The sequence below is a fragment of the Lolium perenne genome, chromosome 6 (genome assembly GCF_019359855.2).
Source record: "Lolium perenne isolate Kyuss_39 chromosome 6, Kyuss_2.0, whole genome shotgun sequence".
NCBI classification, from domain to species: domain Eukaryota; kingdom Viridiplantae; phylum Streptophyta; class Magnoliopsida; order Poales; family Poaceae; genus Lolium; species Lolium perenne.
Window position 1 is genome coordinate 186,969,639 of NC_067249.2, and position 18,594 is coordinate 186,988,232.

The window sequence follows — 18,594 nt, forward strand, 5'->3', positions numbered from 1 at the left end:
ACCAAGACACTTAAATTGAGCAATATAGGTAAACTCATCCAAATCACGGAAAGAGACTTCCTAGGCCGCTGCCCAAGCCACTTGCATCTTCTGATAAAAAGCTGTCTGACTAAAAGGAGCCTTAAGGCACACCTTCATGATAACCGCCCACTTCATGGCGGATCGATTTTCGATTAATCCCGAGAGATCGATCGCATCATCCTCTTCCTCTGTGATCTCCAGGCGTTTGAGCATGGATTCAATTTCCTCCTTTGGTTCCGGGGCAAGAGATTCGCCCCGTTCTTCCTCATCTGCATGAGTCGCATCTCCATGAACCGATGATGCCGTTGCCTCTTTTGTTACCACGTCTTCCTTCCCAACACTGGTATCCGCCATGGTCCAGGGGTCCAGAGCCTCCCCCACACCCTCCGCCACCAGTTAGATCTGCTAGCTCGAAAACTTCGACGTCGATCGGAAAGAATCTCCAGCTGCCGGCGACAAGTTGGACTCCCGCCGGGTCGCAAGAGGAGAAAGGAAACCCTAAAACGAAAGGGTATTCTTCGACTGTTAGAGATGCTCTTATTTGTGGAGGGAGGGTGTATCGGAGGCAATGCAGGAATTCCCACGTAGCACAAGTGGAGACGAGCATAATATCGCGTCATACCCGTCTCGTCGTTCCATACCATGTGTGAGTCAGCTTGGCGACTAGCGACTGCCCAATCTTGGACGCACGCCCCACCTGTCCCGGTGGCTCCCGCCGCCCCACGCCTTCCTCTACTTCCTATCCAAACGCACAGCAGCGTCGGCCTCACTGACTCACTGACTGCCGTGGTAGCCTTGGCCCTGCGTCAGAGAGAGAGAGAGATCTCAAGCGGGGTGACCGGAGAACCAGAGGCGCGATCGGCAACACGGCGTAGGCAGCGCAAGCCACAGCAAGATACTCCCCCCACCAACCTCCCGGATTCCATTTCCCACCCGCCGCCCGCCAGCCTTCGCCGCATCATTCCTTGCCAGCGGCCCACGCAAGTCCCAAATCCCAAACCCCGCGCCCCGTCCATGGACACCCGCCTCGGCCCCAGCCGCGCCGCTCTTATACGCCGCAGCATCCTGCTCAAGCAGCAGCTGCCGTGATCGACTACACCGCCTGCCCGCGCGCGCACGCTTGCTCGTTCGTCTCCCTCGCCGCGCCCGCGCGTGCTGATCCTGCTGCTGGCTCTGGCGGCGGCGGGGCGGGATGCTGGGGTCGGGCCTGAATCTGGTGACCACGGTGATCGGCTTCGGGATGAGCGCCACCTTCATCGTCTTCGTCTGCGCGCGCCTCATCTGCGGCCGCGCCGTGCGGGCCGACAGCGACGCCGACGCGGGCGCGGCGGTCGCCGCCGCCGCACGCGCCATGGCGCCCTTCGACTTCGACGTCGAGTTCCGCGCCGCGGATCTCGATCGCACGGTGAGCTAATTCCGTCTATCACCGCTACCATATCAGCATCCTGCCTGTCTACACGTGTGTAGCTGACCGATGTTGACGCGTGACCGTATCCGATGGAGATCGGCGCGCGTCATTGCCGCCTACTTAATTCGCGATCGTCTTTGGTTTTTTTTTTTTTTTTTTTTTTTGGCTTACAACACGCAAAAGCTTCGTCCATCGTTTTTTCTTTCATTGGATGAACACGCAAAGTTCAATTCAAGTGATCTAGTGGCTGTTCGAAGCGCATTGCTGGCGCCCTCAAATCAGGGTTGCATTTGCATACTACCCAGTGCGCTCTTCTGCGTCCACTTTAGTTCTTACTCACAATACGTATGTTTTTTTTTAATCCACCAATCCTCTGTGTGAAGTTGAAAGCTCACTAGCATGACTAAACATATTGGCTGGTCAAAAATAAAATAATTCCAAACTTTGAGCAATCCTTATCGGTCCAACAGTACTGCAAAATAATTGACCATTTCCAACTGTGCGATCTTCAGAGTCAGGCCGTATGATTAGGAGAATAATGGACACTTTGATTGCTTGCGCTCTTAACCTGAACAATGCAGGCGTGAACATTTCGGGCTTGCTTTTTCCTCTGACTTTCTTTTGTACATCTAGACAGGTTAGTGGAAAAGTGATTAAACTGTCTATCGTGAATGTGTTGTATGTAAAGTGTAGTCTGAATTGCTTGAGACAAGTTAGAACCGGATTCTTGCCACCATGGTCTCCTTTGGAATATCACAGCTTTACAGTCATGCACTCAGGCCAACTTTCCAGCTGAAAAATTATACTGTACTACATAAATGCAAGGATTTGCATTCAGAAAAGCTACACATGTGCCACGTTTTTAAAATCTCTATCTCCAGTTTCATTTCACTAAGTTTGTTATGGTATAACTTTGCCTTGAAAACCTTCCACAGAAGGGTATGCACATAGTCCATTATGCCCCCTTCCTAGTCCCTACATTTCATCCACAGCTCGATGTTTGATAATTAGAGAAAGATGATGCAAAGTTGCCCCCACACATTTATATATGACTAAGGAGTGTAATTTAGCTCATTCAGAATTCTTGTAATAAGTTGAGCATACCATTCATTGATTGACCGACACCATCACAAGTGCCAATCTTGCAGGCACTCTAAAGTAGTAAGATGCTCTCCATGTTTCTTTGCTTTGTTGCACACACTATCATATTGTTTTTTTTTTTTTTTTGCTTTTATTTCTTGTTGTGTCGCCTGAAATGAAAAGTCGGTGCTTTTAAAAAATGTATACCCATCATAGGAATTATGCTTGTGCCTTGTTATCCTGTGGGTCAGTTTACTTACAGTTACCTGATAGTTCTTAACTTGGCATAATTCATTTTATTGTGTTAACAGATTGAGCATACCTGCAGTGGGTTGGAACCTTTTGTTGTTGCTGCGATTCCTACGATGACTTATAGCTCTGAGGCCTTCCATTCAAAAGATGATGCCCAGTAAGTACACTGTATGATCTAGTACTGACTACTGCTATATTTTCTGCTCCTATTTATCTCATATTTTGCTCAAAGCATGTACAAGGTGTCAATTAGAATGCAGAAGAACACAATGTGTAACCTAAGTATCAAACAGCTGCAAAATTATACTCCCTCCTTTCACTAATATAAGACCTTTTAGCTTCTTTTTTTTCATAAATACATGTATCTAGACGCGTTTTAGTGTGTAGGTTCACTCATTTTGGTATGTATATAATCCACTTTGAAATATCTAAATGCTTTTACATTAGTGAAAGGAAGGAGTATTTTAAAATTGTGATGGTACGGTGCTCGAAGCTACGAGTTATCACCCAACTTATGAAGCATGCAGGCCCGTATCCAGAGCGTGTGCAGCCTGTGCACTCGCACAGGGCCTCCAAAAAACTGGGGCCTCAAAATTCCTGATTAGTAGTAGTACTAGTTTTAGTTTTAGTGGATGTCGTCTAGGCACAGTTCCACAGGAAGCGTATATAGACTCATCGATATTTTTAGAATTCAAGAACAACTAGATAATAGTATAGTACTTCTGCCGTTTGTAAAAAGATATTTTTTTCCGGTTCAAAATACAATAATTGTTTTAAAATGGATGTACTTCTGCCCTAGATACATCTATTTTTTCGCAATTATTTTAAACCGGAGAAAGTACAGTACTTTTGTATGAAATAATTTATGTGCTAAGTGTTCCAGTAAGTCACTGTTGCAGGCAAGAAAAATTATTTCTAATAAAAAATATTGATACTTACTCCTGAGCATGTTTGATTGACTATATATGACAGAGATACAAATACCAATTGCCTTTTAAGGTATTTACAAATGCTCCACATTGTTATTGCTAGTTATTCCACATTACAAATATCATACTATTTTTCCTATGTGGTGCATAATTAAATAATGAGGAGAGAAGACAAAATCGTCTTATATCTAGAAATCATCTCTTACGCTAATAAAAATGGGGTCTGTTCTAATCAACATATCTGCATATTTAAGCTATAGTATATTGGAGATTAGTACTCACTCTATATCGGTTTATGAGGGTAAAAAAAATTAACTATAAATTTTGTCAACTAATATAAATTAGTATACCATTCGGCATATTAAATTATATTTCTTGACCAGTTTTATACTATTCGAAGTGTGTACCTGAAGATGTACAATGGTCTATGACATGTTTTTTCTACGGTCGTATTTTAGGTTGCACTTTAGCAGTGCCATTGTTAAATTTCGCACAGGGCCTCTGAATTCTCAGATACGGCCCTGGAAGCATGTATACTGGACAGCTGGTCGTCAGGTGCTTCAATTAGAAACTGAATTGCAAAACCCAAATTAAAATGCACCTCACTTGCTAGCTTTGCAGTTGATATTTGTAGGCTATTTAAAATGCAACAACCAAATTATGTACTATGTTTCTTGGGTGAGATTTACAAGACTGTCCCTTGTTACTCTTTCGTTGTTTTCAATTGAAGAAAGGAAATGAGAAGGTCTGGTAGCTTACCACTGAAACCTCGCATAGTAATCCATTATTATGCGAGATTTCAGTGGATTTTGTGACAATTCAATATTGAACCTTCAAAATCGATTTCATTATGTACTAGATAAGCACGACTAGCCTTATTTCAATCTCATATACTTGATTCTCTTGAAGTTCGAGTCAAGAATTTATTCGGTGAAAAGAATACTAGAAGATGGCATGTTTTTCTTCATTTCTTGTCCATATCTATGGCTTCATCAAGTTAGTTTCCTCCCTAGAAGATATCATTTGTTATACAGTCTTCCGTAAGGAACACGAAAAAATCATGTGAAAAAATTCCTTTTGGGTTCTGCTACCTGCTTGATAAGGATTCTTTATATATACTGTGATATGTGTGTAGAATGCTCACATGTGACTTCTGAATCAAACAAGTAACAAGTTTCTTGTTTTTCGTTTCTTTTCTTCAACAGGTGCTCCATATGTTTGGGTGAATACAACGAGAAAGAGATTCTGCGGATCATGCCCACATGCAGACATAATTTTCACCTTTCCTGTATAGACACATGGTTACAAAAGCAGACGACTTGCCCAATCTGCCGAATCTCGCTGGAATTACCCGGTGGAAAAGCTACTGCTTCCCCTGCCCCTAGCCCCCCACGGTTACTTGGCCACCCTGAGAGCTCTGTCAGTCGATCACCTCACTGGATACTGCCTATTCATCGTGATCGTACTGGAGGCCGAGAAAACAGACCAGCCTCACAAGAATCACTAGAAGTGGTCATTGAACTCCAACATGAACACCGTTGAGGTGTAATCATGCCATGTTGGTCAGACTAAATTCTTCGGTGAGGAGCATCGAGGACGATTTGCAGAAATCGTGTGCATCCTTCTTGCAACACGATCCTTTGGGACATAGAATTGCAGCGGATTTGTTTGATTCAGAGATTGTAGATTAGCGAGTTTCACCCCTTTTTTTCCTTTCTGTGGCTCTTTGGATGTTCTTTGTGATGTTTATTTGTTGTATATTATCAGTTTGTCACAGGAAACAGTAATATAGATCAGATTGGGAGCAGCGAAAATATTTGTGGCTGCTCCTATCCTTGAGAAATCGCCAACGCTTCTGAAGTTCTGAATTTCATGCTCTATTTCCTAATCTCCAGCTTCGATCAGTCTTCAGTCTTAGATAGTATGTTGATAGGGCCGTCCTCACATAAATACGCTAGCAAGCAGTGTATTTGTGCATGTGGCTCGATTTAGTTTTGATACTCGCGATTTGCAGATTTTAAGTCATGATACCTGCCTTTTGCATATTATTAGCCACACACTTGTCAATATACCTAAGCATTTATTGGGCCAGGTAGAGCTCCGGGCCAGGCTAAAAAAGCCCGAAGCTAAAAGTCTAGCTCCGAGGCCCAACCGTTAGGCCAAGAATTCATGGCCGAGCCCGGCCTTACGTGCAAACTTGGCCTAGCCTAGCCTGGGATTTTCGAGCCGACCTGCCCATGCCTAGCTATACTTGTCAATTGGACTCGATTTAGTGTTAAACAAAATTTGTCGTTAGAATTGCAATGCCTTCGTGGATATATGTCCCACTCGCAGGAGAGCAAGCACCCTAGAAATTTCCACGTAGCCTCTCCTGTATCTAGAAGTCACCAGGGCTCTTCAACATCTAGTCCATTAACCAGCGCCCCATGTTGTTTCAGTTCCAAAGAGTTTTTTTCTGCTCAAGGAAGGGGAAAGGAGCGACGGAGAGGGAGACGGCGGTGGCGGCGGCGACCGGTTGATCTGAATGTTCGAGGAGGGGATACGATGTCAAGGCGGCACCTGAGGTCGGGTTGATCGCGGTGGCAATTGCTTTGATCTGCCGCTACGATCCTACGAAGGGGAACGCCGCCTTGTTTCGGTAAGCCTGTCCTCACCTTGAATCATCCATCGATGTTCTATGTTGCAAAAAAGTAGTCGACTCTAGGATGATTTCTATAGATAGTAAATAACTTGTGGGAGATTAACCAATCATTACAGAGAGATGCGGTAGAGGCTATGTGCAAATTTTCAGGACAACTACACATCCACATGTCGTTCATGCCAGTACAATTTCAACGCTAAACTTGGTTTAGAACTAAATCGAACTCACAACAAATATGTGCATAAAATTCTGTAAATTGCAAGTACTAGGATCAAATCTAGTCATACACACCACTAGTGGAGAAGAGGCCTTTCGTCCCAAGCCCCTGCGAGCAAATATCCCTGGTTTGAACCAAACCGGGACCAATGGGGGCATTGGTCCCGGTTTATCATGAAAACCCTTTAGTCCCGGTTCGTTTGGACCATTTAGTCCCGGTTGGTAATACAATCCGGGACTAAAGGGTGGCCTATGGGGCAAAAATCTTTAGTCCCGGTTCGTATTACCAACCGGGACTAAAGGTCTACCCTTTAGTCCCGTTTCGTATTACCAACCGGGACTAAAGGGTTTTTAGGTTTTTTTTTTTGCCTCACCATGCACCTCCACCCCCACCCACCCACCCCTCCTTGGATCGCCTTTTTTAGCACTGTAAAATATAAAATAAAATGATAGAAAATTCAAAAAATAAAATCATTTCAGATTCTTGTATGTTATGCAACCTACTATTAGGGAAAATTAACAAATTTGAATTTTCACTTTTTTTGCAAAAAAAGTTTGAAAAATGGTAAAACCGCATTAACTTTTGCATACGACGTCGAAAAAAAACGTATAATATATCAAAATCATCGTGGGAAAAAGTTACATCCAAATTCACCCGGGTTTACCCAGTTAGCCAATTTTTAGATTCTCAAAATTCCAAATGAAAATATAAAAGCAGGAAGATTTTAGTTTTTGCCAGAAATTCAGAATTTATATTTTTTAAAATTTAAAATAATAATTACATCATGCATAAAGATTACTATTACTTAACCATAAAGTTAGCCAATTTTTAGATTTTTAAATTTTCAAGTTTGGCAAAAAAATATTAAAAAATAATAAATTAAAAAACAATTATAATACAAATTAAAAATTAATATTTTAAAAAATTAAAATTATAATACCATTACCACAACATGTTATTACGTCATTAGTTTTGTTTATTAAAATAATTATTGGGAATTCGAATAATAAATAAGTGTGACATCGACCAACATGTTAATAGTACGTATTGATATGATACTAGTATCACAACATGCGCGCGAAGCTCTTGGAAGTGGGATGGGAAAGAAACTTGAAAGTTAAGCGTGCTAGTGCTGGATGGGTGACCGAGCGGGAAGTTGGACCACGGGTAAGTAATTTGACTAGAGATTAAGCGTAATTAGAGATTAAATGTAGTTAGAGACTAAACTAGTTAAATAACTGAAATACTAGAAAATCTGAAAAAAAAAATAGGAAAAAAAGAGCGAAAAATAATTAGGCATAACCAAATGGATTAAAAAAATAATGAAATAACTTTTAGTCCCGGTTTGTAACACTAAAGGTCATTTCCTCGACGCGCGCCAGTAGCCCACGTGGCGGGACCTTTAGTCCCGGTTTGGACTAAAGGGGAGGACCTTTAGTTCCGGATGGTTGGTCCCGGTTCCAAAACCGGGACTAAATACCCTTACCAACCGGGATTACAACCCTTTTTCTACTAGTGCACGCACACGTACAGCTGGCAGTGTATTTTTTTAAACATAAGGCCAAAAGCTCAGCTTTAAATTAATAAAACCACAACGGTAGAGTTACAAGATGCTGAAAAACAGCTTACACACATCATGGGCCAAGCAAACGAAAATAACAAAGAACACAACTTGATCTCAATGCCATCATCTGAAGGAGAAAGCAAAACTTAAGAGAAGTAATGTTGTGCAGCTCGCCAGCGGAGAGCCCTGCCGATATTAAGTCTTGGCGCAACGCAGCCAGCCAGCCATCCACCTCCACCTACAAAGAAGGCTCCAACCTTCTCGCCCTAAATCATAGAGCGTCGAATCATCGGTAGACGGAGCAGCTCATCCTAGAGCACGCATGACGCATGCTTTTCGTCCTTACACTGAGATCACGCGCTTCTCGTCTCAAAGAAAAAATCAGAGACACCATGCACATCGTCTCCTTGATCTATAAATGAGAAAGGAGCAATCTGCATCCTGTGGTAACTACCTACGGTTCCCCCAGCTTTCTCCACGGTGGGTCCGGCTGTTACTCCTGTGCCAACAGTAGTGACATCTAATCAACGCTGACGGCGACACCTTGTACCGAGCCCTTTTATGTCTTGTTTTCTGCACTGTGGCCGACTGTGAGGACACATCATCGTCCACAAATGGTTTCTTTTTCTGGCTGGCAGTGATTCAGCGCCCGGTGTAACCGTGTTGTTGTTATTAAAAAGTAAGTGCTCCAGTGCTTTCTGAAAGTTTTTTTGCACAACTTTTAAAGCAAAGAGCAAAGGCTGTGATTACGAGAACTAATCCACCTGCTTTCATTGGGAATGGGCCATCCCATCCGGTCACTGCACGTCCATTGCGGTTACTACTCGTCTTTAATATCTACGTGAGAGCGAGGCATGAACTGCACCTTGTGCGACTACACAATACCCACGATCCATCATCCATGCACTCTGCCAAACAAAGCTTCACGGCCGTTGCCGGCGGCCGGACGCGGTGGAGATGAAGTTAATTACACATCTAGCCTATCTAGTGCGGCCAGCGTGACCACCGCGTCAGACCAACATCGTACATGGCTTCTCTCTCACGACGTATTCCCGTGTGCATGAAGACCGACGAATGATCAGCCATCTCTTCTATGTCCGGCCGCCGGCCATGACTTAGAGCAAGTACAATAGTACACAGTCAGCAGACTATAAGCAAATCCATGTCACTAAATTCCTAGCTGGAGGGAAGAGAAGATATGAGAGAGAAGGGAGCCGGCGCTCCATCTATCGCCTGGCTATAGCACAGGTACCAAAAAATTAGAGCTCGCTTGCAGCCTTGTGTGAACGGTAAAGCTGGCTGCATGCATTAAGTGCAAGCTCTATGAGTCTTGCATGCAGATATGATGTTGTATGCATTAAAATATTTAACTATTCAACAAAGCCATACTAATAGCTTGCCTATTGTACCATCACGGGCTCTTAGCTGATCTGGCATGGACATATAGCCGACGGTCGACTACGTTACTGCTCTTGCTCTTAATACGGCAGCCATTAGAACGAGTACATGGGTTGTGGGCAATTGCGCACGCTGCGGTTTCGGGCCCGCTGTGGAGTGGATATTAGCGAACGGCAATTAATGCGTAGTGACTAAATTGCCCCTTTCCTTAATGAACGCAGGTGGATTATCTCTTCTAATCACAGCCTTTCGTTTGCTTTAGAAGTCGTGCCAAAAAAATGCTGGAAAGCACAGAAGCATTCCTCAAAAAGTAAAAAGGAGGAGAAGAGATCCTCTCAGCAACTGTAACTCTATAAAGCATTTCTTTAGGAAGAGAAACGAAAAGAAATCAAAAGAAAGGGGAGCGTCATCGTCGTCAGCCTTCCCAACATAGACAGACCATGGCACAAGAGTATGTCACATCACTACGTAGCCTCATGCGCCTTGCTCTTTCACCATTTATTTTTCTCCAGTCTACCACGCAAGCAGTCGTCCGAAATTAGCGATTATATATCAGTCGCGCGTGATGTATGCGTGGTCGAGAAGGAATTGCATGGTCGCGACGAACTGCACTAGCCTGCGCGCGGCACGGCAGATTGACCACTTGTTAGCAGAGTTTTTTTTTTGTAAATTAGTGGAAATAATTCCTACTAATCGCCATTGGGGATTGAAAAAAAAATACTTCAAGCTTTGGGAAAAGGTAGGAATAAGTGAGGATTAAACTTGATCAATACTTCCATACCAAACAACTTTTTTTGGAAATAAGTGGGGATTTAGCATTTAGTATGAATTATTTCCACTGATTTACACAAAACTATAGTACCAAACCAAATGGTCAATGTGCCACTAGGATTGGGAATTGGGGTTTTGTGGGGATACGAGAGGATTGAGTGAAGGTAGGGATTTTACCCAGTACTCTAGGAGATTATTCATACTAATCTCCACAAAACCTGTAGTGCCAAACAAGGCCTAACATAATTGTTGTGTCTTGCATCGGTTGCTCAGCGGATTTTTTGCGAGCCCGGCTGGCTCTCACAAGCATATGTGGCCACATCAAGTACAAGAATGAGAGCACTCTGTTGGTCACTTTGGACATGATCTTCTGAGAAGAAGATGGAGTATAGGGAATGACGCAATGCCACCCTAGTGGAGAGGGATTTCGTGGCGGACATCATCGTGGTGTGGGTAGAGAGGGTCCAAACACCGCAACAAGCATTGTCGGATGAGGCGGCGTGATGGAGCTCCAGCTCCCATATAAGGTAAGCTCCCAAAATCGACATAATCTGGTCACAAAATCGTGTCTTTTAGCTGCAACTAGGGTTTTGAACGCAAAATCTAGTTGTCTATGTCGATTTGGGCTGCTTTATCCCTGGCAGAGGGTTTATATTAATTTGTTAGTTTAGTTTACTAAAATAAGCGTGGGATTTATGCATGTATTGTTGTCGCATAAGCACGTACCAGTTGTTTCATGTGTATTTGTGTGCGTGGGGGTCTACTTTCTTGGTTGGAATTAACAGAATCTATGTTAGTGGCCATGTCATGTTGTATGGTCATTCAGAGAATGTCATTACATTAGTTATGAGATGTCATGCATGAATGCATGATTAAGGTAAATTATTGTGTGTCGATGCTAAAAATTGGCATGAATGGACTAAGAGATATCAGAGGTGCCAAAGACACTCAGGAAATACTAATATTTGTGGACATTGGACATCATTTTATTCCTCTATATTTTGAACACAACGAGAGTATGAGAGCAATAAACTAGGATGATGTTGTGCGTTTTCTAGTCTCTGGTATGCCACCACTATTGATCCCTGTAAAATCAATAAGAAGCTCTGATAGGCTTCCACTAAAGAACATGATCATGTCCCTATGCAAGTTGTTTCTCCATGGCAAGTTGTGCATGAAGATGATTATGTCGGTGCAAGAACAAGGCAAAGGAAAAGGGCTAGAAGTCATAGTGGCCTTGCATCTGAAGTGGATGAATCTGACAAAGAGGAGGATGGTGATGAAGATTAAGATTTTTTATCCTAAATACAATGTGGATTCAAATTATGATATCACTGGCGGTGATGATGATCTTTTCAAAGAAAATGTAGATGTTGAAGATGACGAAGATGTAAAGAAGGATACGGCAAATGCTTCCACAATGAAAGGGAATGTGAATGAGAAGTCAAAGATTTCAATAGTGAAAGGGAACGAGAAGGTTTGCAAGAAGAGAATTCAGAGGGATATAATCTATGGGGACCATACTATGAGGATGATACATCTGCATAAAGATTAAAACATTCAGAAAATTATATGTGCAACATTGAAAGGATCTGATCTACGGGAAAATCTTTTAGTCACTGGAGCTATTGATAAAATCAATACAAGCTTATAGTTGCATCAACATACAAGATATCAATTTGAAAGTTAATGATAGAAAGAGGCTAAATGCAAGGCGTGATCCTGATTGCACATATTTGTGGGAATCACATTCCACCATCACCAAGTGTTTCGTGATCAATAAGTTTGCGGTTGAGCACAATTGCAGCAATACATTTAAGGTTCATGCTTTCACATCCAATTTCTGAGCACACAAGTAGTTGAAAAATTTGGTGACTGATCAAGACATGAATATGAAAAACTTTTCTAGGATTGTGAAAAAGGAGTGGAACATGACTCTAGGGAGATAAAAGTTGTAGAGAGCTAGGAGGTTAACCGTTAAGATCATCTATGGTTATGAAAAAGGCCAATACAAGATTCTTCGGGACTATGGAAATGAAATAAGAAGTAATCCAAGAAGTTCTTCTACCTCTCACTTGATGAAAATTGCAGGTTTAGGAGATGCTACATGTGCTTGCAAGCTAGCAAAAGGAGGTTCCTTCAAGGATGCATGCCTCTTATATTGTTGATGGTTGTTTCATCAACACTAGATACATATGCGAGTTGTTAATTCTTGTTGGAATAGATTCCAATTATTATATATTCCCAGTAGCTTCTGCTGCACTTGAAATGGAGGACAATGCTAACTGAACCTAGTTTCTTAAAACACTGAAGAATGATCTAGAAATTCAAAGAATTACACCATGGGTTGTTATGTCTAACAAACATAAGGTAATCCTCAACTTGTTCTTGTACTTATTTATAATTAACCTTGTACTTGATGTAATACTAAACTTGTCACTGATGATCTTGTACTTCTTTCTAGTTGACATTGTACTTGTTGTATACTCAACTTATTCTTGATGAAATTGTACTTGTTGCTACTTGCAGGACCTTATAAATATTTGTAAGACATGTGTTCCCTGATTCGGAACATATGTTCTATGTCAGACACATGCGACAGGTCTTCCAACAGCTATTTAGATAAGATATTCTAAATAACCAGCTATGGAGGATAACACGAAGCGGCACAATGACTAGATTTGATTCCCACGTGGAAGTATGAAGGTGCTAAATTTTGAAGCATGTGCTTGGTTAGAGGAATTGGATCAAACAAGTTGGGTTAGGGATTTTCAGAATGACCTACCCAAGTGTGATATCCTTGCTAACAATAACTATGATGATTTAACAAGTATTTCCTGATACCCTTATCCTTCATCTATATTTCGCTATAAGTCATACATGTACTTATGTATTGTAATTTCTCACACATATTCTGGAAACTAAAGAACAACCTATTTTGTCTATATTTGATAGAATCATGTCATAGATAATGAGTAGAAACTAAAATAAGCACAAAGAGGAGGCTAAGGTGGTAAGTATATGCCCTAAGATAAAGAAGAAAGTTTTAAAACATGTGACATTTTTAATCAAGTGCTTTGTTAATGGAGCAGGAGATGGTTACTTTGTAGTGAAAGAAATGTCCATCTCTAATCCAATTAACGATTTTTTTGATTTGAAGGCCAATACATGCACTTAAAGAATATGGAAACAATTAGGATCACATGCCCACATGTAGTATCAGTCACTAGGAAGAAGAGAGACCAGATCCACTTACACTTGTTGATCAATGCTACTTAGTGAATATACACAAGATGGCACATGGAAACATAGTATGTCCACGCAAGCAAGAGATTGGGCGGAAGAAGATGAATGGGACTCCAATCCTACCACCATTCTACAATAAGCATGTCAAAATACCTACTAAGATCAGAAGGAAGGCACCCTGTGAAGTGGAGTGTAGGGAAGTAGGAAAGAAATGAGAAGACATGGGGTTATTATGCACTACAGCTATGTGGAGGGCCTGATCATAACATGAATGGTTGCTAATGGTATAAAAATGGACCACCACCACCATATGTAGCATAGGTCAACATGCATCCTCCTACACATCTACCTGAACCAGGTAGTGAGAGGACACCTTCCTATCAACATAGTGGTATTGAAAGTTTGGCCCAAGATGTAAGCTCATCCCAATGTGTGTATGTCTATTTGAATTTTTTTTTATTCTTTACCTAACTAACATCAATTTTTCTGGGGCCATTTGTGAGGAATATGGAACATATGCAAATTCCACAGCAAAGTTTCATCACTCCTTCTCAGGCCATGGACAATGAAGGACAATCCATAGCAAGCACTATTACGCAAAGTGAGCTTGCTCATAAGTTGCTAGCCATGTAACATGAGAAGGAGAAGGCAATGGAAGACAGAAAAATAAAAATTCTAGAAGCTACAAATCAAGGTGAGGTGAAAAAGGTAGAGGAGGTAGAAAAAAAGGGACTTGAGGTGGAAATAAAAGAATGTTGAGCAAGAACAAGCACAGACAGTTAATCTTGTAGAAAAGAGGGAGAAGAGAAGACACGATTCTCAGATAAAGAAGCTTCCAAAAGAAGACACAATAAATATCATAGCATATGTAAAGAAAGAATTAGCTTAAAAGAAAATAGGAGAAGGTAGAGACAAGAAGGGAAGCCGACAAAATAGCAAAAAGCATAAGAGAGAGCTACATCAGGAGTTAGACCATGAACTGTACCAATAGTTGTAGACATGGCTCAATCAAGTGAGACTCTGGATGATTGAGATGTTTTTGTCTCTCAAAAAGCAAAAGAGTTTAACATGTTTGATGATTTAAGGTGTCACAACAAATGATGTAGTATTCTTCCTTTGTTTATATGTCGAAAACATATGTAATGCTATGTTTAAAACTTGCTAGGTTTATGCCCTTCTATTAAGTGTCATTTTGGAAGTGAAAACATGCCAATTTGAATAACTATTGTAAGCTCATCTGTTTGGGTTAACTATGGCAAAAAAATCAGGTTTGATCTGGCATGTTTGATATACGTATCTTATGTCAGTGGTTAAGCTCAAATTTCCCTCTCTGTATGATTTTTTCACATCTATTTGAGCTACCTATTGTATATCTGCAAAATGCTCAAATGCACCAGGTTATATAGGTCATTATAAATGTAATGACATATTGTTGATTTCAATAGCCAAGTTACATAGCTCATTTCAGATACAAGAAACAATGAAATTTGTATACTAGAATCTTCCACATACTTGTTTACCACAAAACATAGACTAGGAGACATAGACTTGTAGTGTTACTTTTTTTCATTACACACCATAACTCAATAGCACATACTAGATCATCTAGCATAGAACATTAAAAGAAACTAAGAAACTAGACCATCTTTGAAACTATATGAACCTAACATCTAAAGCTGCATATATTCTTGACAATGAGTAAGACACACATCATACAAACTAGTCGAACTATATGAATGGTGTTTCATTGGTGTTATGTCAACGATTTGCATACTACAACATACAATGGTATGCTGAGTCACCGCACGTGTTAGCCAAATTCATACCAAAACAATGTAAATTCTAGAAAAGTACGCTGCTCAACAAAAAATAACTCAAAATTTCTCCAAAAAACACACCTTCATTTGAGCCAAGAGACCTACCCATTATGCTAGCACTTCTTGTCGGTCTAGCAGTTGTGCTTCGACAACAACGACACACTCCGCTTCACCGTCCTACCGCGGGGCATGGGATGAGTGGAATAAAGGGACTATGGATGTGGGGCGCACAGCTGCTCAAGCTAGCACTTTTCATAATGACATTGCTAGAGCTAAACCTTGTGGACTCTAGCCAATATACAAAACTACGATGATGTTGTCATAGGGTTCTAAGGGGTAGAGGATTTTGGTTAGGGTTTTGAGCGAGAGGCCAAAGATTTTCAGCACAAACCGTTCTAATGTAGTCAACGACACCTTTGCACATAAACCCCTCTTGTATGTGGGCCCTCTTTAACGTAACCGTTCACTCGCTGTCAAGTGGGCCTCCCTTTTTTCCACGTCAACGGATACACAAAAACTCCTAAATCGGTAACCTTAAAAATCACACTTATCGTCTTAAGTGACCGGTAGTCCAAATGTAGGTGACCAACTGGACTATTCATTCATTTATAGTAGTCTATCGTCCCAACGTTTCCACGTCATCAAATAATTGCTGTCGTGGATGTAACCACGGCAGATGCTACAGGGGGTAGCACTTCGTTGATGCGAGGGCAAGAGAACATCGCCATCTACGGGTCGAGGTGCAAGGGACGCAAGGTTTTACCCAGGTTCAGCCCCTCCGGAGAGTAAAAGGCCTACGTCCTGCTAGATCTTATTGCTCAGTGGAGAATTACAATGGGGGAGCTCAGTCGGCGCGGAGCCAAGAGCTTACAATGGGGAGATTGGGTCTCAGATGAGGTGTCGTCTAGGGTTTAGCCCGGGGGTTTATATATCCACCCCCGGCCTAGGGTTACAGGGAGATAACTCCGAATCGTATCAGTTACTATTAATCCGGGATACCACACCCTTCTTCAAGTAATCTCCATCTTCAGCCGAGCAGATCATCTCCTTGGGACTTCGGCCCAGTCGCCTTCGAGCCCAGTCGGTTAGGCGACTGGCGGTCCTTCCTGGGCCTTCGTCCTTGTAGCGAATGGGACTGGTGACCCACCCCCTATGGGCATATCCCCATCAGTAGTCCCCGAGCGCGGTGGTGATGAAGCGTAGATCCGGCGCGGGTCGCGAAGAGGCACAGGGGCGGACTGGGAAGAATCGCCGCCGGGCTCCTCAAGTAACCATCAGCTGGTCACCATTCTTCACTCGCCTGAACTTGACGAGCCAGTCGGCGATTGACAGTCGGCGTATGCCAGTCGTCGTATGACAGTCGGCGCATGCCAGTCGTCTCAGGCCAGTCGGCGTAAGTCCTGGGTGCAGACACGTGGAGGAAGCAACGGCTAGATTTCACGTTGACCGAGGCGCGAGCCGTTTGCATGAAATTGACCGTTGGGCCCGATGTGACCGCTAACGGCTAGCTTTAACGCCCGTTCCGCCGATCCCGTCGTCGATCCTGACCGTTAATTGCGGGGCGGTAATCTCGCGGCGAATCAACGGACGGATTTGATGCCTATCTGGAGCGAGTGCGGCGATATAAAAGGTCGGACCCCGGGGTTAGGGCTTATCACTCTACCACATTCTTCCTCCATTCCCATTCCGCTTTCTTCTCGTCGAGAGCTCCCGAGCGCAGTCATGGCGGCGAGAGCCTGGGGCAAGTCCAAGGTCACGCGCGAGTCCCTCCTCCCGTACGTCGCCTCCGGGGTCATCCCCGAATTCAAGCAGGAGCGCTGGCGGGTACCGCCGGAGAACGAGGTGGAGCCGCTCCCGAGGCCGGGTGAATTCGTACTCTTCCTCAGCTTCTTGGATCGCGGATTCGCGCTCCCCTCCTCCGACTTCATCCGCCAGCTGCTGGCCTTCTACGGCATAAAGATATGCGACCTGGGGCCGCATAGTGTGCAGCAGATCTCTCTGTTCGTGGCACTGTGCGAGTGCTACCTGGGTTGCCCGCCGTACTTCCCGCTGTGGGTATCGATCTTCCATGGGCGGGCGACCCGGGCCAGCAAGAGCAGCGAGGCGCTCATCCCGAACGGCGGGATCACTTTCCAAGTGAAGTCCGGGGAGAGCTTCATCGACATGGCGCTCCCCAAGAAGGCGCAGTCGTAGTGGCGCCGCTTCTGGTTCTACGCCAAGGAGTACACTCCCCCCGGCGAGGTTTGCATTCCTCAGTACGACCCCGAGCCCAGCGTCCCGCGACGTCTCAACGTCCGGTCGCTGCCGCGCGAGCAAGAGGAGGTGGTGAAGGGGATGCGCCAGGCGATCCAGGCGCTGAAGGACAAGGGCCTGACGGCGGCCAACATGTATAACTGCTGGCTCGGCCGCCGGCTGATCCCCCTGCGGTGCCGAGCTCATTCCATGTGGGAGTACCGGGGGCAAAACGACTGCACCCGGTCGACGGCGACCGAGTGGGACGAGAGCGAGTACCGGAAGGCGCTCGCCAAGATCACCACGGCCACCTTTACCTCCTTCGAGGACGGCCTGCAACCCTTCTCCGAGGACAACCCGGCGCCTCAGGTATTGACTCGTGCAGCGACCCCGGATGCCTAGGTAGTGCTTCTCCTTTCTAACTTATTTCCTTGATTCAAATGCAGCGGTGGCAGAAGATCGCCGACCATCTCCCCCCTCTCGCCGGAAAGGAGCCTCCGAAAATGACCGAAGGCGAGGAGGAGGAGGTTGACGACGAGGAGGAGCGCACCGAGTCGGACTCCGAAGCGCGAGACTTCGTCCGACTCCCGCGCGGATCGAAGAGGGGCGCCGGGTCTTCATCACAGGGCGCTCCGAAGCCGCAGGAGGGCGAAGGGGACGAAGAGGCGACCTCCCACCCGGAGGAGGGGGAGCCTTCAAAGGAAGGAACCGAGCCGCTGTCCAAGAGGCTGCGCCCGACTATCCTGGAGGGCTCCATACGGCTTCAGCGCCCCCTGAAGGACGCGATCGACGCTGGGGCCCGAGCCGGCCCGGGCGTGAAGGCGATCCCCACGGTGAAGTAAGTATTCCTTGCCGAGCTTGCTTCCTTCATGGCGGGATTCGCTGACGACCCACCCTGCTCCCCCGCAGGTCCAAGAGGAAGGTCTTGGCGAGACCGGCTACAATTGGGGCGGCGGCCACGAGGGCGGCCGAGGCGAAGAAGGCGGCCGAGCTGAAGAAGGCCGCGGAGAAGAAAGCG

General features: G+C 44.3%; 1 protein-coding gene across 1 annotated transcript; it reads left to right on the forward strand.

Annotated features, from left to right (window-relative positions):
• Positions 1-806: 806 nt before the first annotated feature.
• Positions 807-5,522, forward strand: LOC127306686 (RING-H2 finger protein ATL7). Its single transcript, XM_051337374.2, has 3 exons — positions 807-1,426; positions 2,821-2,918; positions 4,896-5,522. The coding sequence occupies exons 1-3, from the start codon at positions 1,214-1,216 to the stop codon at positions 5,230-5,232; spliced, it is 648 nt and encodes a 215-aa protein (XP_051193334.1). The 5' UTR covers positions 807-1,213; the 3' UTR covers positions 5,233-5,522.
• Positions 5,523-18,594: the final 13,072 nt, after the last annotated feature.

What these genes read in the sequence shown, in the direction of transcription:
- LOC127306686 (XM_051337374.2), top strand. Translation starts at nt 1,214, where the DNA reads ATGCTGGGGTCGGGCCTGAATCTGGTGACCACGGTGATCGGCTTCGGG. An exon ending in CCGCGGATCTCGATCGCACG is followed by an intron (nt 1,427 to 2,820) that starts GTGAGCTAATTC and finishes TTGTGTTAACAG; the next exon opens with ATTGAGCATACCTGCAGTGG. An exon ending in CATTCAAAAGATGATGCCCA is followed by an intron (nt 2,919 to 4,895) that starts GTAAGTACACTG and finishes TTTCTTCAACAG; the next exon opens with GTGCTCCATATGTTTGGGTG.